Source organism: Balaenoptera musculus, chromosome 14 (genome assembly GCF_009873245.2).
Source record: "Balaenoptera musculus isolate JJ_BM4_2016_0621 chromosome 14, mBalMus1.pri.v3, whole genome shotgun sequence".
Lineage (NCBI taxonomy): Eukaryota > Metazoa > Chordata > Mammalia > Artiodactyla > Balaenopteridae > Balaenoptera > Balaenoptera musculus.
This window is the reverse complement of record NC_045798.1, coordinates 89,780,122-89,803,488: the sequence shown is the minus strand read 5'-3', so window position 1 is coordinate 89,803,488 and position 23,367 is coordinate 89,780,122. Positions and strand designations below refer to the sequence as shown.

The window sequence follows — 23,367 nt, the reverse complement described above, 5'->3', positions numbered from 1 at the left end:
GTGGCTCCAGCGCCCTTACCCAGGGCTCCGACTCCCCGCAGTTAGGCTGACAGCGGCCTTCAGGCAAAACAGAGCACATGAGCTGACAAACGCGTCGCTCGGACTTCACCCACTGTTGCCAGCACTGCATCTGAAGGGAACGGGATTCACCCTCCTGTGGTCTGACCCAAGCAGCTGCGCACCGAGGGCTGTGACTTGGTGGGGGGCCGTGCTGGGGTAACCCCCGTGCCGAGCGCTGTCGTGGGCAAGCCCCGGTCCCCAGGGGAAGGGGTCACCAGGTCTTCCCTTCGCAAGGCTGTGCTCAGACATCTTGGGGCTCCGGCCTCACTCCCGACTCACGTTGCCTTTGCAGTCGGTGGCCCGTGGCCCTCAGGTATCTGAACAAAACCACCCTCCCCCTCGCCGTTCCGCCGCGTGTGACGGTTTCAGTGGGGGAGCCTTGGGTGTGGCCACGCTGGCCTCCTGGCCCCGGACCCCCCGCGGAAAGGGCACCCGCCTTCTTTCCCAGCAGTTCAGGCCCCACGATTCACCCCCCTCATCCTCCTCTGTTCCAAGCTCAACCCCCTCCCTGCGGATTCAAGGCTGGGTCGGGGGCCTCAGGCCGGTGTCAGCCAAGACGGTCGACAGCGTTGACCCCATGGCGGCCTTTAGAGGGGAAGCCCCCTCCCCTTCACACGCCGGGGCTCTCCTGCCACCGGGTCTGGACAGCTCACGGCGAGGCCAGCAGCGTGCAGACCAGACGCACCGTGAGGAGCTCAGGCCCGCGGAGAGCGCTGCGGGGAAGGGCAGCTTCCAAACCCTCCCCACGGGCCACAGCCCGGCCCTGACTCGTCCCTCCCGGGGGGCCCGGTGGGGGGCAGCCACTTCCCTGCCTCTCTGTGGCGGCAGGTTTAACGTGGAAAGAAATGAAAACATCGGTCCCTCGTTCTCCTGCTGGAACAGCGAGAGCGCCCATAAAACTGGGAATTTACTAACAGCAGCCTCCGGGACGTGGGAGTTCCCAGGAGAAGGCGCGTCACAGCGCCTGCACGAGCCCGACGTGCACAGCCGTGCACCGTCCCCCGCCAACGCACGCTCACCGCCACGCGGCCGCCACGCCGCTGAGCCGACTCGGGAAGGTTCCAGAAGGCCCACGGGCAGCGGTCATGCCACCAGCCACAGCGGGTGCCCCGTCCCAGCTCCCGCCGGCCTGCACCGGGCCCCACCCGGCTCCCCTCAGCCTTCAGGCCCAGGCTTGACACCCCCGGGCCACCTGGAACGTTCCAGCCCTCCACACGCATGGGTGGAAACGTCAGCACAGCCTGCTCTGCGGGGAGGCTGGCAGGTCCTCTGAGACGAGGTCAGGCTCAGCCCGGGGCCCAGGTGCGGGCAGCGGCCGGTCTGCACCCTCACCTGCGCCTCCCCCGTTCCTGCCAGGAGAAGGAGATGAGAAAACTCGGCCGCACAGGGCCCTTTAGGGAGCAGGACAGGGACCGCGTGGGGGACGCTATCCTCAGAAGCCTGGCCTCAGCGGGCTCTGAACGCAGCTGCTCCGAGCAGGCGCCACGTGCCGTACACACACGCAAACACACACGCGTGTGCGTCTGAGGATCGGAGGCACGGCCCCCTGCGGTCAAAGCCACAGAGATGCAGCTGTGGCACGTGGCGAGATGGGGACGTGGCCCATTTCCTTCCGAAGCGCAGGACGGGGCGGGAACCTGGGGGCCCGGGCCCTGGGGAGGAGCCGCCTGGGTGCGCTCGCGGCCGCTCCGCTCGTGGCGGCTGCTCCCGGCTTCGCTGCTCCGCCTTCCAGACCCCCTCGGCCGCGGAGGCTCGGGAAGGAGCTGGGGCGCCTTCCACAGTCACTGCCGGGCGCGCACACTGACGCCGGGAAGGTCAGTACTTCGGGACGCGATGTCAATTCCACGAGCTCGGGAAGAAAGAGCCAGACGCTCAGTGGAAAAGGTCAACCCAGAGCTCGCAGTGAGGCCGTGGCCGCAGGGCTGACCAGCTGAGCTGAGTGGCCGCCTGTCCGTGAGTCCGGCCGCCAGGCCCGGCCGCCCTGCCGAGCTGGACCCGGCACGCGGGGGGCCCTCGGGGCCAGCCCCTCCGCCGTTGGCAGAGGCCACGCGGGCGCCTGCGTGTCCCCAGGGCCTCCTTGGCTGACCCTGGTGAAGCTCCAGGACCCTCACCCTGAGCAACAGGTGGGCAGGGGCCCCGGTGCCACCGCAGGCACTCCTGGGAACCAGCTAGAAACATCTCAGGGGAAGAGACAGACCCTCCAGACCCAAGGATCTGTCATGACTGACTTCCTCATTTTAGGAACAGGCTGACTTTGGCCCATGACTCTGAAGTCATTAGCTGGGATTCCCCCCTAGTGTGTGAGCTGCCGCCCCTGCCTGCTCGTCCCGGGGTCACTGGGCAGCGTCGGAAACGGGAGCCCTGGGGACACGGCCGAGGTGGACGCCGCCTTCCCCCCGAACCCAGGGGCCGCTCCCCGCAGAGCAGGCTGCTTTCCGTCTTTAACCGGGGCTGTTTCCCCGGGGTCTCGGCCTCGTGACAGGTACCAGGGCCCCTCAGCTCACAGTCAGAGCTGGAGAGAGCGGACGCTTTCTTTCAGGAGACTGCGGTTAAACCCAGACAGCGACAAACAAGAAACTGAGGAAAGCCTCCCTGGCTGCACGTGGATGGGTCCGTGGCCTCTCCTGCAACTGCCCGGGTGTCTGCTCTGCTCTGCCCTTGACCTTCCCGCCAGGAACCCCCGCTCCACACACTCTGCTCGCTCAGGGCGTCCTACACGCACCTGGAGGCTCTCCCCCAAACACGGCCCCCAGAGACGGGAGGGGCCCAAGCGGCCCAGGCCCCGCGCAGACCCGCAGCCGGGCTTCCTTCCAGTTTGAACAACGGACACTAACTTGATGTGTCAGATGGCGGGCGACGGGGTGGTAGGCTTCGGAGGGTAAGGACAGGCTGAGACCTGACGTGGGAAGGAGGTGACAGAGGTGGCCCGGCCCACCTGGCCCCTAACCGACACCACCTGCTCAGCCATGTGAAGACTCAGCCCAAAGCTCCAGGGGGCAGAAGCGACCGCGAGAAAAAACACCAAACCTAAAACTGGAAGCTCGAGTTCTGGTCTTTCACTGGTCCATTTATTTTTTAAAAAAGAAAAGCACAAAAGGACGGTCCCCACGATCCGGGCACGGAGTCAGGGCCGGCTGGGGTCCCTGCTCCCAGGGAGCTCACAGCCCCAGGGGGCACGGCCACCCAGGAAGGCAGGGCAGGGCTGGGGCTCTTGGGTGTGGGTTCCACGGACCCCTCGACCCCCTGGGGATGGGGCAAATTTCCAGGAGAGAAGTGAAGGGAGACCAGGGCCTGATGAAAGCAGCACAGGCCACAGAGAGCCAGCCAGCCATGCTCCGGATGGATGGGTGGACGGACGGACTGGTCTGTGGGTGGGGCTGGGTCACCAGCTCAAGGGACCGGGGGGTCCGGCTGACGGTCCACAGAGCATGAGTAATGGGTGTGCTGGGCCGACATGGGGGTGACGGGGTGCGGAGCAGGGGGCAGGTCAGCCCCTGGTGGGAGGCAGCCTGCAGGACTGAACGGCAGCTGTAGGGTTAGGGGGAGATGGTGGCCCCTCGGCAGCCCTGGCCCAGCATCTCAGTGACGTGTCTTTGGCGGCCTCGCTACCCCACCTGAGAGGGGGGCCCGGTTTGCGTGCAGACCCCCTCCCTCTGACTGGGGGCGTCTGTGTTAAGTGGGAGGTGAACTTGGAGCAGGAACTGCAGGAAACGACGTTCGAGCTGATTTCTAAACTGCTTTAGAAAGTAATTTTTCTTTATAAGCCCAGGTTTTCTTTAACGCATTCAATTTTTAGTCAACCATGCTTGAATTTTAATTAGGACACGATCATTACGTTTTCAAACAAAGACTGAGGATTTTCTGCTGTAAGGAATGTAGCGCCATATCCAAGAACAGGCAGGATTAGTGAGGAGTGCGCAGGGCCCATCACAGAAGCCCCAGAGGGGCCCCAGAGCAGGAGGGCAAAGACGCTCCCCACAAACGGCCCAACGGCAACACGCACTCCTGCAGGCCTGTTCACGTACACGCTCGTGACGTGATGACCGCAAGACCACGTTATTCAACACGGGAGAGGCGTGGCTAGTGTTTGCCCGAAAAGCAGGTGATGCTGTTTGCTATCCCCCGGGTTTTCCAGGGCTTTCTATCACCTCGCCTATCGTACGTGACGTTTCACACTAGGAGAAGAGCGAAGCCTTCAAAAACATCTTGATTTTACTGAGAAGGTGACACGGCTGCTTTTGCAGCTAGTCCTAGTGCATGGTTTCCCGCCTAGATTATACGGATCTCAAGTTTTTGAAACAGAAGTCACAGGATAACAAGACTGTTGGCACAGCTGTGCCTACATGACACAACCGAGTCAGGAGCGGCCCTCTCTGGACACACACCCTGCCGGCCTGGAGGAGGGTGGCGGGGGCCCCGGGCGCCAGGCCTCGGGTCTGAGCAGCGCCGGGAAACCACTTTCTACTAGTTCAGGGGCGAAACAACACACGATGCTGTTCTCCTTCAGAAAACAGCCTGAAAGGTGGAGAAGGTAAACAGGTCTTTTTCAGGCCAAGACACCATCCTCAAAGTGTGTGAGCGGACAGTCTGAACGAGGTGCTTTTTGGTCGAGTAAAGGGTGTTTGGGAGTGAAAGCCTCCTGGTCACCGGAGATGCAATTATCCAACCAAGAGTTTTCTGTGGGACGTTAGCTCGAGGACAGAAATCATTACTGTTAGTTAATGATCACACCAACCACCAGCCTTCAGGCTTCATACAAGGGTTTATTTCTAAAGGCACCTGTAAAATCATTGTAACTATTTGCTTCTCCACCTTAAACATCTCTAGAATTTAAGCTCCCACCAAGGCCACCTCAGCTTCTGCGTACAGAAGAGCTGCACCTTCTCTCCCCCTTGGCGGTTGTATATCTGCAAGCAGCAGGCAAAATGATCGGTAATTATCCCCCAAAGCAGCCCCCAGCCCCAAGAGTAATAAAGGAAAGTACACTGAAAGCTTCACGTTTCTCCGGAAGGAACCGATGCCGCGATCTTGCTAACAGGATGGTAACAGCTCGGGCGTGCAGCGCGACCACACCGTTTGCAACCACCACATGTCAGGGTTCCTGATTTTCTTTTAGGAAAAGCACCCCATGGGTTCGTTCGCAGCGCTTAAGGTTAGAAAGAGAGCGTTACCATTGGCGGGCAGGTAGGTGAAGTGCTGGTACTGGCTCCTCTTTCTCTTCCCGTTGCAGACGTAGAAGTTGACCTGGATGGGGCTGGTGATCCTCTGGTTGCGAAAAGGCGGGATCTCGACCACCAGCGAATTCTAGTGAGAAAGCGGCAGAAGGAGGGGCGCTGAGCATCTCGCAAACGCAGAGCCACGCCCAGACCCTCCCGGAGTGTGACACACACAGCAGGTTCCCCCTTCAGAGAGGCCCCCCTGAGTGCCTGCAGGGACCTTGATTCCTCCCACCGGAGCCGAAAGGTGGGCTGAGGGGGTGTGTGAGGTGGGCAGGTGGGGGGGCTTCCCCTAAGATGCCACCGACTTGGCCCAGGAGAGAAGCCGCGAGCGCAGATGCTAAGAGGGTACCAGCTATCCGGCAGGAAAGTCTCCACAAGACCCCACGCCCCTCTGCCCCCAAACCAAGGCATGACCTTCAGAAAACTAAGCCCACATTCACCGACTTGGTGCTGCTGGTGAAGCCGGGAGCACCAGTTCAGGTAACCGGCAACGAAGACCCAGGGGAAGTGCTCGCCGGAGACGTTCTGTGCCAACGGCCCAAAGCCCAAGCCATGACCCTCTCAGACTGAAGGGGACGGGAGAGTCGAACTCAGCGAACTTGGGAGGGGCGGGCAGTCAGGCACGGATGCATCAGGGTGGCTTGTGGAAGCTGCTGTTACCTCTCCATGTTTTAAATGAAAAGTCAGTGACATGTTTACAAAACTGCGCCCTTTCAAGTACAGATATCAACACAGGTCGCCGTGGGGCAGCGTGCGTGTGGGAGAAGGAAGCAGGCTGGGGTCCGTGTGCTGAGATGCCCGGGCGTCCACATGAGGGCCCGTCCTTGGCGCCAAAGAGGTGCCCTTGATTTAGGCAGGGGAAGGGAGGGTTCACATCCAAAAGGTTTCTTCAAGGTTTCTTGTCATATGATTTCGGTCAACAAGTAGGAAAATGTATAAGAAAAATCCATGGTATCACTTTTTTTTTTTTCTTAGAGTAACTGTAGCCTGTTACCCAATTTAACAGCAAAATTGATTGGATCCTGTTAATAATGAAATCTGAAGAATATTTAACCAAAACTGAGGAGAACTTCGGGGCAACCTCTTCCCTTTCCAGGTGAAGAAATGGGGCTCAGAAGACTGCTGCTGAGGGCACACGAGTGGCAGGGCCGGAGAGGCCGGGACCCGGGCTGCAGCCCCCTCTGGGCTCCGTCCCCTGGGACCACACTTGGGCCAGGCAACGTGTCCCTGTTGTTCTAACAGCTTCATTCCATTTGGAAGAAGCCACAAGCACGCGGGTCTGCTGCCTGAGCAAAGTAACCCCAAGGAGACGGAGCCAGTGAAGCCGAGGGTGTGCGCTTGGCCAGAACCCCGCTGAGGGTCTGCACCCCAGCTACGCAGCCCGTGTTCAGGAGCCTGGCTGGGGCCCGACGGGTCTGGGTTTCTGCCCTGGCTCTGCCATCTCTGAGTCTCAGCTCCACCACCTGCACAGGGAACCGGAAGAGAAAGACACTCCTCGGGGGCTGTTTTCTGAGGATTCAATAATATGAGCAGACCCTGCAGGTGAGGCTGGCGCCCGGCACACAGCTGGTGCTCCACGACGGCAGACACGGCGGTCCACGGTGACCGGAGCCCGATCTCTACAGAAGGAACCGGGACAAGAGACAGAAAGGAAGAGGGTTTGCCTAAGCCGAGGCCAGAAGCAAAGCTGGGAGGCGTCAACAGGAGCGGCTGCCGGAAGTACCGGGATGTCCGGCACGGCAAGGAGCCTCCGGCAGGTTCCACGCTGCACGGTCGGCTTCCATTAGTTCTAAGAGGCTGGAGGCGTGTGTTTTGATGTGGGCGCAGACTGATGTGCTAGACAGACTATGAAATTTTGTGACAAAGTTCTGTCCTCGTGGGAGCACTAAGGCTAAATGCACAGTAAGGTAGAGGTGGGAAGGAAAATGCAGTGACGGGAAAACCTGTCACGACAGGAACAGAGTAAGGGTTACAAACGGCACTCAGTACGTCCATGTCACCTGCTTTAAGAACACCCATTGCCTGGGGGCTTCCCTGGTGGCGCAGTGGTTAAGAATCCACCTGCCAGTGCAGGGGACATGGGTTCCATCCCTGGTCCGGGAAGATCCCACAGGCCGCAGAGCAACTAAGCCCGTGTGCCACAACTACTGAAGCCCGGGAGCCACAACTACTGAAGCCCGGGAGCCACAACTACTGAAGCCCGGGAGCCACAACTACTGAAGCCCACGCGCCTAGAGCCCGGGAGCCACAACAAGAGAAGCCACCACAATGAGAAGCCCGCGCACCGCAACCAAGAGTACCCCCGCTCGCCGCAACTAGAGAAAAGCCCGCGCGCAGCAACAAAGACTCAATGCAGCCAAAAATAAATAAATAAAATAAAAATTAAAAAAAAAGAAAACCCATTGTCTAAATGGCTCACGATAGTACATAAACTATATATACAGCACAATCCGACCTTGTTTTAAACATGCACACAACATAAGGTATATGCATGTGCACGTGTAGATACACACCCACGACAGGAAAAGGATGGAAGGAAATACGCCCAAATGTTAATGGGGGCTACATCCAAGTGGTGAAATTACACTAGGCGTTTTCTTTTTTTATACTTTGTTATATCTTCCAATTTTCCACAGTGAATATGACACTCTTTTATAATCAGAAAAAAATATATGAAAGTAAACTTCATTTAAGAGATAAGAAAGATGAAATGGTAAACGTAAAGTACATCATTATTCACATGTCCTACGGTTCTTTTAGAACACGTGACTGACAACGGTTAAGCTTTCTTTAATATATGCACTGTTCACAGTGGAAAAGGAAACTCAACAACGGAAAATCTGAACATGCAAACTTGGCGGAATTATTTCGATGCCAAAAGATGCATAGCTTCTGCAGGCCTCTCCTTCCTGCCCAGGGAGAAGCGGTAGGCGGCACTGCGGCCTGGGGGCAGAGGACTCGGGCCTGCGGTGGGGCTGGAACTGGGAGCCGAGGGCCCCGTTTCGGGGTGACGGCCGGTGGCCAGTGTCTGTCACAGCAAACCTGAGGGCCGGCTCTGCAGCTGCTGGGCCTGCGGGACCCAGAGTCCCCGTCGGAAAGTGGAGCTGCCTGAGACGGAGCACTTCCTCGGGGGGACCAAGAGGAGCCCAAGAGGGCGTGTGAGGTTAGAGGCCTGGACGCCCTGTGGGGAGCGAGGTGGTGGACACAGGTGTCGCCCCTGGGCCAGGGAGGACGCATCTCCCTCTGATTCCATTTGAAAAGCCTTCTGGTAAAAGGGTCGGTGCTTGGAAAAGAAAGCTTAAGTCGCAGGTGAAAGATGCTTCTTCCTGATGGCGCCACCCGTGCGGAGGGAAGCGCAGGCCCCAGGCCCTCCTTCCCAACACGTGTCCTCCCGGCCACAGCGCAGAGGGCACCTAGACCGATTCGGCAAACCCCACAGCCCGAGGTCCCCTGTTCACACGGGGAAGCCTGAGGAAACAATTCAGTCCTTGACCTGGACGGGATTCTGAACAATGACCCCCATTCCCTGCGCTTTCAGGAGGACCATCCACACACCTGCATCAGGAGTGGCTGGTGGGACGAGGCAGAGAGCCTGGAAGAACTGTGAACGTCTCCAGAAAGTCATCTGCTAGCCTGCATATTATGTTGCCTGAAGGTTCCTACTGCTCTTCTGGGACTAAGCAGGGCACACACGCGCTCAGTGGCGCACAGTCACCCAACGCCGTCAATAATCACTCCACACACAGTGGTCTCGACACCCCAACGAGAAGACAGAGACTGTCAGGGCAGGTAAGAACACAAGGGCCAGCTCTTCGTTGTCTGCAAGGGCCCACTTAGAATACACAGACACAGACTGAAAGGCGTGCCGTATGAACACTCATCCAGAGAAAGCTGGAGCAGCTACGTAACTTCAGACAGAAAACATCCTCCGTCGACAACTCAAGAAACAATCGTTCTTCCTTAGGGCCCTCTGTGCGTGGACAGCCACGAAGGCCATGGGAGGCCGAGCGTGAGGACGGGCTCAGGCGGGCCCTGGGCCAGCGCAGCAACCCCTCAGAGGTCAGGCGTGTGCGGCGGGCGTCCGTCCCCGCAGGGGCCCCGGCTGCCGGCCAACGCACAAGGCAGTGCAGCAGCACGGAGGTCTGACCTCGCGTCTGTGACCTGGCGCTTACTGGGAGGACAGCAGTGAGGAGTCACTGTCAAGGGTGCTGGCGGAACCCCGAGGCCCACCTGCCCGGGGGGTGGGGGGCAGCTGCGCTCAGGCTCCGGACAGCAGGTCCTCCCGGGGGGCAGCGGGCCCCCCCCGGGGCCCTGGTGATAATGGCAGCCAGAGGGGACAGCAGGTCCCGGGGGTGTGAGCGCATCCTGGTCTTCCCGGTGGGGGGCCTGCAGCCCACGAGGCGCCCTGTCCTCCTTAGTCGTCCCCGCGCTGCGAGTCCCGAGGGCGCTTATGTCGGGAGGCGTTTCCCAACCATTTCTATTCCCCGCTCTCTCTGTTACGTTCATCGGTGGTCCGCTTTAACAAAGCAGAAGCCATGTGCCTCGGGCCCGGCGCCCCCGCCGGTAGAAAGCCCTGCCCAGAGAGCGCCGCCCCACGGCCGCCCCGCCGCACTCACCGGCTTGCACAGGGCTCCGTCGGTTTTCGCCTCCATCTCCCAGACGTGGTGGCCGTCTGCAAGAAAGGGCGCGAGAAGTCCGTTACTCTGTCCTGACCGGGCACCGCCCCGAAATCACACCTGGATGCAGGCAGACGGGACCCGGGGCGGGAACGCTCGGACGAGAGGGTCCACCCTGGCCCGGCCGGCCCACCAGCAGCCGGTGCGCGTGGGGTGCCCCACGTGACTGACCGGCTGGAGAGAGGCCACGAGGCCCTGGGGAGAAGCTCAAACCCGAACCCGAGCGCGGGGACCTGGCGGGGCCTGGAGACCCCCGCTCTGCAGGAAGGGGCCACGTGCCAGCGGGCATCCCCAGCGCCAGCCCTGGGAGGGGTCCACGCGCGGGTCCCCGAGGGGAGCGAGCCCGGGGGGAGCGCGGATGACCCCGGCAAGAAGGGCGCCGCCTGGGGACTCGGACCCGGTTTGAGTCTGGCCTGCGGTGCACAGGGTGGGAGCGGGGCCTCGCTACAGGGGCCACAGAGCCCCCGCGCGTCTCGGGAGCAGAGTTATTCTAATGGGCAGGGGCCCGGGAGCCTCGGGTCCTGCCCCTGCTCAGGGGAACTGCCGGGTGAACAAGAAAATCCTCTCTGTGACTGTGCTTTGCCGCATCAGGATACAGAAATGCAAAACACAAGGTATTTTTAACCTTACCCTGTGGCGTTTGCATGTTTGAAAAAACTGAAAAGGCTCCAGTGCCGTGAAAGAAAGGGTTTATTGTCCCCGGACCAGGCCCTCGAGGGAGCCGAAGCCTGGAAGCCCGCCCTCTGGGGTGACGGAGCCGAGCCATGCTCTGGGAGCTGGGAAGCCCTTCTGGCAGGCATGCTGTTTGTGGACTACGTCTGGCTGTTATTTTGAATTAATAGATGTCAATCTTCTTCTACAGGGGCCTCCTTCCTCTGCATCTTGTATAAAGTCCGCTCCCCAAACAAACCATTACAGCTGGATGGTCTGAGCTGTTGCTTATTCTCTGTTTTCCAAGAAGAAATGTGTGTGTGTTCCAAATCCTAAAGTATAAATAAATTAGACAAAATCTCCTTCTTCTCCCTGGCAGTGCTGGCCGGGCAGGGGCGGAGGGTGGAGCAGAGAGGAAATGTGAGTCACAGAGAGGCTGGGACGTGCCAGGACCACACCAGCCCCTCGGGACGCGGAGGTGCCTGTACTGAGTCTCCACCAGATGGACCCACTCGGTGATAAGACTCGGGCCGGAGGCCCGAGGGACCCGCATCCATCTCTCCTCTAGGAAAAAATAGCAGGAAACGGGAAGAACACCCACTGCCCTTAAAGGCATCAGGAGTGCTGCAAAGCAGCAAACGCTCCGGAGTCCTGCGAGCACAGGACTCGGTGAACGACGTGCCCTGACTCCGGGCCGACAAACGAGGGAGGATCCCAGTGCCTTGCAAAGCGCTCCGGGACGCGGGCTCCTGCGTGGCGCAGCCCAGACCTGCCGCAGACGCAGACGCACCGTCGGGCCCCCCCCCCCACCCCGCTTTGAGGAAATCAAAGTTACTCTTCCTGTAACCAAGCCTCCCATGTCCTTGGTGCCTTTTGAGATCAACAAGTTTTCTCATGACAAAGCCCATCTTTGTCCCTCTCCCCCAAAACAGCTTTAAGCGCTAAAACCTGAACAGTCGGCAGCTGCTCAGTCTTTTGTCGACAGAGGCTGACGGGCCTCCCGACAGAAGGAGAGGGGAGACTGAGGCCACTGGGGGTCAGGGACGCCCAGCATTACCTGGCGTCCACCTTACCACCACCCACCCTGCAGGAGGGGCCCGGCCTCCCGGGAACGCTGTTGCACGTTCACCCGTGGAACAAAAATTAAGGGAAATACAGGCGTGGGGTGGAGCGGGCGGTGGGGTGTGCACGCTGAGGACATGCAGGGCGGGAGGGGTCTCTTCCCTCCAGGGCCTCCCGGGCCTTTGGGACACCGTCCTTGTCACAGCGCCCGCCTGGGGGCCGGCAGTCCCACTGTGCGCACCAGGTCTGCGAGCCAGCTGGGCCTGGCCACCCGCACGGTTTCTGAAAGTGCAGACCCTTCGAACCACACCACTAAAGCCCGACTCACAGGCCCAGGGCTCCCTGTGTCCCCGTCACCCTGGCCCCGGGGGGCTCTGGCCCCGAGGTCCCTATTCTGTGTCTGAGTCACAGCCGAGGGGCCGGCCTCGGGGTCCCAAGCGCAGCATGAGCTCTAGCTGCCCCGGCCTCCCTCGGATGGGAGGCCCTGCGGCCTCTGGGCGGCCTCTTCTGCACAGGCCCGGCTGGGCGTCGTGCGCAAGTTCAGCCTCTACCGGGAAGGGAAGCGATCGGCCCTGAATGGCCCTTTGTGTTCCAGCCTTATCAGGAGCTCCCTGGCTTTCTCAGTAGGAAACTGCGCGCAAGCCCAGAAGTAAAAATATTCCGAATCATGAGGGAATTCCCTGCGGCGTGAGTCACCAGAAAGGCTTCCCCACTCCACCCACGGCCGGGAGGCTTCCACAGCCGCCCGGGAGGAGCTGCCTCGGGGCCGGCGCACGCACTCCGTGGCACAGGGCTGAACGGGGTCTGCCGACGGAGGCCCGAGGGTCTCCAGCAGCCTCGCTCGTTTCCGGCCCTCCGCAGGGCCGGGCGGAGGTGCGGCCTCCGACCCACGCGTGGTGAAACACTCGGGCCGCCGGGGCCCCGCGGACCAGCAGATGCGCCTCCGGAGTGAGGGAAGGTCCAGCCGCTGCGGCACCTCTGAGGCCCGACACCCCCGCCAGGAGCGCCCAGGGGAGCGACACGCGTGTGCTCTCGGGGGCCCGCGCGTGGGCCACTGTGGCGTCACACGTGACACCGACGGCCGTCCACGGTGACCGATGACCAGGACGCTCTCCCTCCGGCCCTCAGAGGGTGACGTCCTGACGCTCCCGCGGGATGGACCTCGAGGACCCCGCTGGGTGGGGCAGCTGGGCCCACAGGACGCCCTGAGCGGGCAAATCCGTGGAGACAGAAAGAGGTCCTTGGCTGCCAGGCTGGGGGACGACACGGGTGACGGCTAACGGGCGAGGCTTCTTTTGGGGTGACGAGAATGTCCTGGGACACATGTGCTGGGCTCTGAATAAACCCAAGCCCTTGAACTTAAAACGGGTGAGTCGTGCGGCCTGTGAGTTACATCTCAACGTGGCTGACACGGAAAATGAATCCTCCCACACGGCCGCACGCGGCATCGCCACACGAGGTCCTGAAACACGTGGAAGAGGCCAGAGCGGCGCCTTCGCTGGGCCTGAGCCTGGAGCCGCTCCTCCTGCCGTGCCCACTCCCACCCTGCTGCTTGCTGCCCCTCCCCGGGAGGGACCTGGGCCCACTCTCTGGAGCCCTCCTGGGGAGGCGCCCGGAGGAAGAGACAAGTGAGCCGGGCCAAGCCGATGGGGCACTCTGGTGACACCCCACCCGTGCACAGGACGCCTCCACTCCGGCTACTGCAGCCCCTGCAAGGCTCACAACCGGCCTGCACACCCCCGCACCCTCCACTGCAGGCGGCCGTGCCCTGGAGGGAGAGGTGCAGCCGGGGCCCGTGAAGGCCGGGGAGGGCAGGGGTCACGCTGAGCCCACCGCCCGGTCCAGCAGCTGCAGCCCGCCCCCCTCCCAGCCTCTCGCATGCGGACCCACGAGGAGAGCCCTGCAGGGAGGGGGGGTCCCCGGGGACGGGGCGAGGGCGCGTCCTGGGACACCCATAAAGGGGAGGGCTCGGAGTCAGGAGAAGGGCCCTCGGGCCCCTGACGCCAACAGAGCCTGCGCACCTGACAGGGCCCTGCCCGTCTGCCCATCTCCGCAGAGGGGTGCCGGGGTAGCGTGATCCCTCCCAAGCCTGTTCAAGATGTTGTGTCGTTCAGAAGCGTGGGAGGATCACTCAATTCCGAGGCCAACAAGTGAGAAGGAGCCTCCTTAGGACGAGAGGGGCCCAGCCGCTGCTCTCGTCCACTCACTGGGGGTCAGTCCCGGGCAGGTCGCAGGCTGGGGCTACCAGGGGGCAGCAGCTCCCACGCCCCCGCCGCCCCACGAGCCCACACCCGGAGGCGTCTCGGCCCTGGGCTACCCTAAGACCCCCCCGCAGAGGTCAGCTGCCCATGACCACAGCCATCCTCGTGGACGCGCGGCACCTTCTCCGCCTGCCTTCCCCGGGTCAGCGCCAGGAACGTCTGAACACAGCGTCTCCCCCGCACCAAGTCTTGGCTTCTGGGTGTGAGGGGCGCACCAGCCAGTGGGGTCCGTTCTGTGCAATTTCCAGAACCCCTGGGACCAACACCCGGGGCAGCAGGGCTGCAGCCTGAGTGCCAGCTGGACGACCGGCGAGTGACACCCGACCGCAAGGCCCTACCCGAGACCCCCCCCCACGGCAAAGGCCGACCACAGAGGCCAGACCCCAAAAGCCAAAGGGCCGCCGGGCACCACCCAGCCGGGGTGGCCCCGTGACGACCCGACTCTGATCCTCTTCCGTAAAACGGGCAAGGTCTGCGTCTGGCTCAGTGTGGACTCCGGCTCCAGACGCTTCCCCGCAGGAAGCAAGTCCTGCTTCCGTTTTAAGGTCTTAGGAAACCCTGGACGCGATCTTTTCTTCTGGGGTCTGTCTCTGTTGGGTTTGGGGCTGGGGTCTGGCCGTGTTGGCTTTGGGGCCTTAGTAGGAGGCTTGACAAGGAGGTGGTCTAGTCGCGTGGCAGGCGGTCACGCCTGTGCCTGATGACCCTCCACGTCTACACCCTGGGGGTCCTACCCCCGAGTCTGGGCAGGCTGGGAGCTGGTGAGCCCCAGTGCGGTGCAGCCCCTCTGAGTCTGGGCCTTGAGGAGGCCTGGCGCCCATGGAGGGAGCCCGGCGCCTTGCGGAGGAGACCCGGGGGCCACGGCTGCGTCCAGCCACACGCGAGGGCCGGCAAACAGTGTTGTTTGTTGAAGCCGCCAAGTTCTGGTGAGGTCTGTTGTGCAGCAGAAGAAGCCAAAACAGGCTTCACACAGTTTCCAGGAATTGCAGAGAACAGGCCGGGGCTGCACACAGCGGGGACTTTCAGCGTCGGCATCAAGAACCTGGTAACATTCACGGCAACGAAACCTCTGAAGCCTTCCTCTCTCCTGTCTCCAGAAGAGGCAGCTCACCTCCACGTGGGCGCTCTCTCTGTGTTCTCATATGTCAGGCTGTTTCAAATATTCACGCATGTGTACAGATGTGTCCCCCGTGCACAGGTCTGAAGAGAGACCCCCAGATCTTCAGTGGGAGACGGGGCACAGCATCTCACTTCCTGCAAGTGGCCCTGCCGTGGCGTCCTGCACCTGCCGCACCCCCTATGTGAGCCTGTGCCGGTGTCCACGCACACACGTGGCCACCGTGGGAGGTGTCATCTGACGCGGAGGCCACAGCTGTCAACCTTGAAGGCCAGGCCCTGCAGCCTCCTGCTGGACACAAAGACCTCAGAAGACTCACAGGACGTTCCGGAAGGTCCTGTCACTTATGCAGCCAGAGCATGGCTGGTCCACGGCTCTTTGTGACGGGCCCCTCGTCCACAGAAGGGGCTTTGCTTCTACATCCCGAGGGCCGTCCTCCTTCGGGGACCCTGCTCGGTCACCACGATGAGGACACAGGTGACGGCGGGGCCTCAGCCAGGAGGAACCCTGAAACTCTGTGGACGCTCCGAGCGCGGCCCGGTGCAGCCGAGGGGACGTGGCGACGCGGAGCTTGGCTCCCCCCAGCGCCTGACGTGGCGGCGTTCACGGCAGCTACATTCCTGCTCCTGCAGCGGCTGCCACGGGGCCCGCTGCCCACGTCTAGCGGCGCCAGAGACCAGGCTCACTGTGCGCGCCGGCCTCGCTGCCACCAACCAGGGCGTGAAAGAACCTTCAAGCAGACCAGGCGGCCTCCTCGCAAGCCTAGAGGACGGTTAGCCTTTGAGTCTAAATGGACTTCAGTGGTTTCTCCCCCCGCAAATCAACCAAGAGAAGCCCAGGGACAGCTCAGCCGGCCAGGCAGCACCGGTGTGCACTCTACTGAGGATGACGGCGGAGGCGGAAAGCGTGTGGACACCTGCCCCCTCCTGCAAACTCAGAACGGGCACGAGTATGCGCGCCAACGTGCCAACAGCCCTGTTCGGACACGAGCACGACGTGACAGGACGCACAGCCGCCTCTTTACGTCTCCCTTGTCACACCGTGTTCACGGGATGTCTGGTCTCCACCCACTTGCTGCTTTCTCGCCTTCTGCCTGCCAGACGCAGAGCCGCTGCAGGAGCGCGCGGGCTGGGGACGGGCCCCGACGTGACAGCGAGCGACGGCGGCGCTCAGCCGGCACGGGGGCCGGGGCGGCCCGGGAGGCCACGTGAGGACGACGGCCGGACATCCGAGGACTCGGCTCCCGCCTGCAGGCGGGTGGCCGCTATGAAGGCCCCGTGACCGGGCCGCGGCGAGCCACGCCAACCTAGGCGCCCCACGGGCACCCACGACAAGCCGAGGGGGTCAGGAGACGTCTCACAGTCCCATCCTGGCACCAAGGTCAAAGTCGGGGCTGACGGGCCGAGGGAACAGCGAGGGGCGCTGGCTGGTTCCCACCAGACGTCTCTGTGCGCGCTGAGCATGCGGGGAAGGCGCAGCACCAGGCCTGGGCGCCCCCTCCCCCCCCCCCCACATGCACTGCGCATGTGCACACATCTAAAGCACAGAAGCTTAAGTTATTTCAGAATTCACCTCCTCCAAAGAGGGGCTTTTGGGGAACACAAATTCCTCCCCTACCATTGTACTTGGTCGGGTTTGCTCCATCCTCTAAAACAGTTTCCAATCACACGTGTGATCGTACAGGCAGAACAAGTTGAACGTGAGAGACTTTTAAGCCCATTTTGACTGAAGTACTTAAGTTTCCGGCAAACTGTACAAAATCAACCCCATTACGGAGGCTGAGTGCCTCCGCGGTTTGCGGTAATCAGCATGAGCCCTGCTCCGGCGCTCGGGGGGGGGACCGTGGCTGGGAAAGAGGAGAGGAACAAGGCAGCAGGCCCGGACCCCACAGGAGCCCCCTCCCCAGCCTGGGGGCCAGCCCCCTGCAAGGAACCCGCCCCAAAAACAAACTCCGGAGTCTGAGAGAGACAGAAGGTCCACACACTCCCCTTATTGCCACCTGGCCACGTGGTTGGGCCGGCGTCCCGGGGCAGGAGCCGTGCCGCCCCTGCGTCTCCCCTGCAGCACAGCGAGAGACTCGTTGCCTGGTTCCCCAGACACCAGAGGGAGGAGACCCTCCCCTTCAAACCTGCAGCCGCCGTTCCCGAGCACACGTGCAGAGACCCACACAGGCGCGCGCACACGCACGGAGCGGCCCAGAGGCCACCGTCACTAAAAGAACAACAGCATCTGCCTTTGCACCCTGGGGTTCTGTGCGGACAAGGGCGTGGGCCTGAAGGGTGCCACGGGGGTGCAGCAAGGTCTCCGGGCCCCAGTGGGGTTCCGCTCGGCTACCGTGGCCGCTCCGTGCCCGGGCGCCTGCCTCGGACGGTCTGTGGTTCTGAGAAACGAGAAGACGCGTCCGCACGGGCAGGCCCGGCAGCAGGAGCTGGTCAGAGCCCACGAGGGAGGCGCCCGCTAGCCAGGCAGACACGGGGCCGCCCCTCAGCAGAGCACAGCCTCCTGGAGGCCCCGCACCTGCAGCCCCTCTACGGCCGGCACCGCGTGCAGTGACCCAGGACTGTGCACTGCACCCGTGGCCGCCCGCGCCCACCTCCTGCCAGCCAACCTCCACTGGCGCCCTAACAGCAAGGGCTCGATGTCGGTTTTAAAAGAAGATACCTGGTGCTTTCTCCACGAAAATGACCTTGGAGTCCTGCAGAAAGTTGTGGCCGGACAGGACCATCCTCTTCCCACCGAGGACGGGGCCGCTGGCCGCGCTCTGCTTCTCCACGAGGGGCAGCTCCTGGGCCGAGCGCTGGGCTGTGTGGGGCAGGAGAGCAACGGGAGTGAGATGCCCAGGCCCCTCTGCTTGGCCCTCCCGGGGGCGGCCCTGCTTTCAAAGGGTTCCTGGGTGAGCAGTGCGACCGTCCCTGGTTCACAGAACAGAGTGGCCACTCGTGGTCCGTGTCTTCACAGCCTTACTCCGGGGTGGAGTGACACGGAAGGCAGCCATGCCTCTGACTTGTCCACGTGGAGAAGGCTCACCTCTCAGTGGAGAGTGTGCACACGCGCGTGTGCGAGCCAGTGAACGCGCTCTGCTAGGGTGACTGACTGCCCGTGGGAGGGGCCTGGGGAAGCCGCGGGGAGTCCTGCTGCTGATGGGGAGGACACGGCCCGCCCGCCGGGAGCAGCAGGGAGACCCCGGGGCAGGCGCCCCCAGCTAGGGGCTGGGATGTGGGGGCCCGTCCGAAGCGGGCTCTGGCTTAGGGGCTGGCGGGCCGGGCGGGACGGGCAGAGACCAGACGCGGGAGGCGGCAGAAGTCTGGCAGGAGCAGGGGTGAGGCCGAGCCAGGCGTCCCGACACGGTCACCCAGCAACCAGGGGACCCGAGAGGGAGGGTCCCGCTCCATCTCACGGGGAGGGGACCACAGGGCAGGAAGGCACAGCCATCTGTGGCAGACGCCACGGCCTGGGGATGGACTTCTAGAGCCTGGACGTGAGGGTCCACAGGAGCGGGGGCAGGGGTGGGAAGGAGGCGAAGACCACGCGGCGGAGAAGGGGCTGCGGCGGGAGGGTGCCCCGTCGCCGAGGTCTGGCCGACGCTCAGGTCAGAGGCCAAGGAACCAAGCCAGGACGTTCCCACCGAAGACGGGTGGGCGGCTGAGCCGCGAGGTCGGGGGTGTCCTGAGACAGCCCACACCGGTGGGGGGGGCGGTGCTTCAGAGATGAGAGGAGGAGGGCGGGTGGAAAGGCTCTCGCTGGGGCAGTGGCCAGAGGAGGGTCTGGTCCCCCCCGCGTCCAGATGCCGGGTCGGGGGCGGGCACTGGGGGGTTTCCGTACGGAGCTGAACCGGTCGCCCGACTTGCTAACAAAAACGAGCAGAGTCACTGCAAGGGGACGCTGACCCCAGGCCTCGGCTGTCCCAGCCCCCGGAGGAGCTGAGTGGTCAGGAGCGTCCAAGCCTGAAGCATCTCACCACCTGGGCCTGTCCCCGCACACCGAGGGCAGTGAACCCAGCGCCACCGGGGACAGAGGCCTGAGTTACGGGCAGGCTTGCAAACTTAGGTCCCTTCAATCCAACAGATTTCAAGGCCAAAATGCCACTTTCTCAGGTTCCCTGAAACGTGCGGGGATTGAACCAAATTCGGTCACCGCAAACATCTCGGTACTTCGGGACAAACTTCCTTTCCCTCTCATGCCTCCTGCAGGTGCCGGCAGTCGGCGGCAGGCCTCACACCACGCGCGCACAGGAGCTGCGGGCGCCCTGGCCAGGGTGCAGGTGTGTCCGTGACTGCGCGGGAAGGCGCGGGTGCTGGGTGGGAGGAGCACGGCTCAGAGGCTGTGCGCACGAGACCCAAGGCGCTACTGGCAAGGAAGCCTGCGGCAGGGGCTGGCGCCGCTCGGCCTGGAGGCAGGGAGGGGCGGCACTCACAGCACTCGATGGGGTTGGAGGCGACCTGCAGCGACAGCGTCCGGCCGTTGGGCTGCGGGACGTGGACGCGGAAGACCAGCCTCACCCGCGTGTTCTTCCTCCCGATGTCCGTCTCCCCCTTGCGGAGCTCGATGTCAGAGTTTCTGAGCTTCAGGATCCCGGCGCAGTCGATGCTGCCGGAAACAAGAGTCTACGCTCGGCCCCGGACCCCTGCCCCATCCCGGGCGACCGGTCACCGAAGGGTCTTTGCGGCCCTGCCCAGGGGCCGGGGCGGCCAGACACCCACCCGTCAAGTGGGCTGGGGCCGAGGCAGCGGGAGACGAGCCAGCCCCGGCCTCAGGCGCCCGGGGCCCAAGCAGGCAGAGCTGCCACACGCTCAGGGCTCCAGAAGCCCCAGCCCCACTGCCCTGGGCTCGCGTGGACGCCCCGGAGCAGGACGCGGCGTCCAAAGAAGGCTCCCCCGGCGGCGCCGAAAACCTCCTTCCACTTAAGATTCTGGCAGCGTCCCCCTTAATCCAGGATCCTGAGTCTCCTAGGGCCTCCTATGATTTCACTTGATTTCATTTAACTTAACAGTTCCATTCAACACCAGACTCCAGCAGAACAATCCAGGCATCATTCATCAGATGGAAACCAGCCCTTTCCCTCTGTCAGAAGCTAAGGAAATGAGGCCGCATGATGCGTCTAGGTCAGGACCACAGCCCAGCCCGGAGCAGCAGCAGGGAAGCCCTGGCCCTGGAGCCCGGGCCAGTCCCGGTCCCGTGGTGTCTACACCGTCTCTGGGTTGGATGGTATTTTGGTAAATGCAGCCACGGAAGGAACAGCTGCCGCTGAAGGAACCAGCAGTTCTCTCAAACCATCTGCCCTGGTCCGAGGGAACTGTGATTACAGCTCTTGAAGCAAACCCAAGGATTTAGAATGAATTCCCCCAAATCCATGAAAAGCCAACATGGACAGAAGGCCTTCCCTTTCTTTTTTTTTTTTTTTTTTGTTGCGAGCACGGGCTCTAGGCACGTGGGCTTCCGTAGTTGCAGTGCGTGGGCTCAGTAGTTGTGGCTCACGGGCTCAGTAGTTGTGGCTCACGGGCTTAGTTGCTCCGCGGCACGTGGGATCTTCCCGGACCAGGGCTTGAACCCGTGTCCCCTGCATTGGCAGGTGGATTCTTAACCGCTGTGCCACCAGGGAAGTCCCTCCCTTTGTTTTTGACTTAGAGGGTTTATGAGTTACAAATAACTTATCAAAATCCCACACAAAGCTCTACACGATGTGGCTTCCGCACTCTCTCCCTCACCCGCCACAGCCCTGGGCTCCTCGCTACCCCACGGACGCCCCAAACTGACTCCTGCCTTGGGGCCTTTGCACTTGCTGCCTTCCTGCAGGGTCAGCTCTCAGCTTCCGTGCCGCCCCCCACAGACACTCGATCCCGAACTCTCCAACAGGCCCCCCGTGCTAATGAATTCCTGCCTTATGTCCCCCGCCCCAGAGGCCCCCAGGAGAAGGTAAGTCTTCTGGGACAACCGTGTCCCCTCTCTCTGCTGCATTCACAGCTCAGGAGTGAAATGCACACAGCAGTCACTCAGTTCAGGAAGCCACAGGCCCTACTTGGACAAGAGAAGATTACCCTGCAGCTTGTTAACCAATTCACCTCTAAACTACTGAGTCAGATCTGACCTGCACATTCCAGCTGGTCACATCGGAGATGCAGAAACCCTCAGTGAAAATACGACCCAGACATACTGGTCTCTTTAACGTTTCAATGTTTGCCTTTTAACCATTGCTCTAACTTCCACAGAGCATTCACAGAAATAAATGGGTGCCACGTTCACACATGGAGGAAGTACTGACAGCTGTGAACTGAGATACTTAGTTTAAGTGGCAACATGCACAGGGGCTGAAACCCTAGGAAGAAACAAATCCGTTGTCATAAATATTTGTAAAGTTTACCGAGGTGTTAAGCCCAGGGCACCCAGGGCCCCTGAGCTGTGGAAATGTGGGGAGAGATGCAGGCGTGCAAGCGCCCCCCCGAGCCCCCGCCCCCGCCCACCGAGCCCCCGAGGCCGCGGCTTACATCGCACGCATGTTGTTCTCCGGCAGCAGCGGGATTTCCAGGACCTTGGTGTTGGAGAGGATGGCCTCGTGGCTGGTGGTGGAGACGGTCTTGCCCGTGATCCGGTGCACCTGGTAGAAGGCGTGGGGCCTCAGCAGCCGGTCGTCCGCTGTCCCGATGAACAGCTGCAGGGTGAGCGGCTCGCTCTCCATGTAGCCGTGCAGCTGGGGAGAGAGGGGGACAGGCCTGTGAGCGCCGCGCCGACGCCCGGACCCACCGTGCTGCCCGCGCAGAGGCTGGCGCAGAGGGGCGCGTGCGCGGGCCGAGGCTGGTCCCCCCGCCCCTCCTGCGCCTCGTGCCCCGAAGTCTGGGGCCTCTGCTCCGCAGTCGGTTCTGAACACTTGGCTGCCCACGCTGGGACACACGCACACAGACGTGCAGTGCACACCTGCACGCGTGTACCTGCATCCCAGGAGCACACGTGCCCCGTGCCCGGGGCAGCGACGGGGACCCGCAGGAGGGGCAGATGGGAAGCAGAGCCGGTCCCTCCGGGCCACTGCCTCCTCCTCAGGCCACCCCTCTGCCCACGCGCGGGCGACACAGCGGCTCGTGGGGCCCCACCCGAAGCTGGGCCCGTGCCAAGCCCTCCGCACAAGCCTCCCCTGATGAACTCAGACACTCGCCCAAGAGGACGCCATCCACTTTCCCCTGCTCAGTCCAGTCCGAAGCAGCAAGCAGGATGCTTGCAAACAAGACACCAACAGCATCGGCCCTTTCTCGCCTGGCTTGGCAGGCGGTGGCTGCGTGCTGCCCTGGTGCCCGTTGCAGGCGCCCCTGGCCCGGCTGCGGAGAGCCCCAGGTCGTGGCCCGTCTGCCACCAGCATCAGACCCACCACGGGGGGTGGCGGGGGCCGCGCGTGGCCGTTCCGGTCGTGTGGGCCGGCCGGCTGGGCGCACGGTCTTGAAGACACTGTGTGTGGGCACGAAACCCAGTGAGACTCGGGCCCCAGAACCGGAACGAGCCCATCGTGCACGAGGAGCCCACGGGAGAGCGCTGGTCCCGCATTTCAGGAGCTACACCGGCCGCCGCCGGGCCGACCACCATGGGCGCAGGTCAGAGCCCTCCTCGTGCCCCTGCACCTCCAGCCGCTGCCTCCCTCAGGGTGAGTCCTCTTCAGAACTGAACTTGACTCGCCTTTTCCGTCCAGGTCACAGCTGACTGTGCTCAAGAGGCAAATCCTGAAGCAAGCAGGCAGCTTCCACAGGACCCCTGGGGCTCAGCCCCTCCTCCTGCAGAGGCAGGCAACCTGCGTCCAGCCAGAGCCCCCAAGGGTCCCGACGCAGGACCCCCGCGGGAGGGGCAGCCCCACGAGCGGAAAGGCTCAGTCAGCACAGCTGTGCGGCTTCTCGCGTTGTGGTCACGTTCTCCCTGGACTAATTTTAGCCGCTCTGACAACAGGTAGCAACTGTAACGCAGTCTGCTGGGCCAAACTAGTGCCGTCCCCGAGAGCGCTGTCACTGCTTCCACAGCAGCAGAGACCCTGGAACGGCAGTGCCCACGAGGCCACCTGCAGGCCCCGGACCCGCCTGCTCCCCCGCGGGATTCTCAGGGGGTCGGGAGCCCCTCCCAGCCCTGCGGCCGAGCAGAAGCCACAGAAGAACCAGCCCCGCAGTGGGGTTGTGGTCGGGTCCATGCGCCCCGTGAGCCCCGTCCGGGCTCCGTCTCTGCCCTGTGGGAAGGCGCCCTGACGGTCACTTCACAGCCCACAGGGAAGAAGCTCAGACTGGATGACCAAGACCTTCCAAGCCGCACTGGCTCAGGACACGGAGGGGGCCGGGGCACAGCGCAAAGGGCCAGGCTGC

The 23,367-nt window shown here is 62.5% G+C and overlaps 1 protein-coding gene across 8 annotated transcripts in view; it reads right to left on the bottom strand.

The window, feature by feature from the left end:
* Positions 1–23,367, bottom strand: part of NFATC1 (nuclear factor of activated T cells 1) — a 100,839-nt gene that overhangs the window by 36,487 nt on the left and 40,985 nt on the right. For 6 of the 8 annotated variants that reach the window (XR_005016161.1, XM_036822907.1, XM_036822914.1 and 3 more), the window contains exons 4-8: positions 21,526–21,728; positions 19,458–19,630; positions 17,705–17,845; positions 9,896–9,951; positions 5,232–5,364 (exon numbers count right to left, since the gene is read on the bottom strand). Coding sequence is in view for 7 of the 8 variants with exons in the window: in XM_036822907.1 (XP_036678802.1) it covers positions 5,232–5,364; positions 9,896–9,951; positions 17,705–17,845; positions 19,458–19,630; positions 21,526–21,728 (706 nt within the window). In the remaining variant the exon portion in view is untranslated. Of the gene's footprint in view, positions 1–4,281; positions 5,365–9,895; positions 9,952–17,704; positions 17,846–19,457; positions 19,631–21,525; positions 21,729–23,367 lie in introns of those variants that run through there. The other 2 variants (XM_036822913.1, XM_036822911.1) reach the window with 2 other exon arrangements.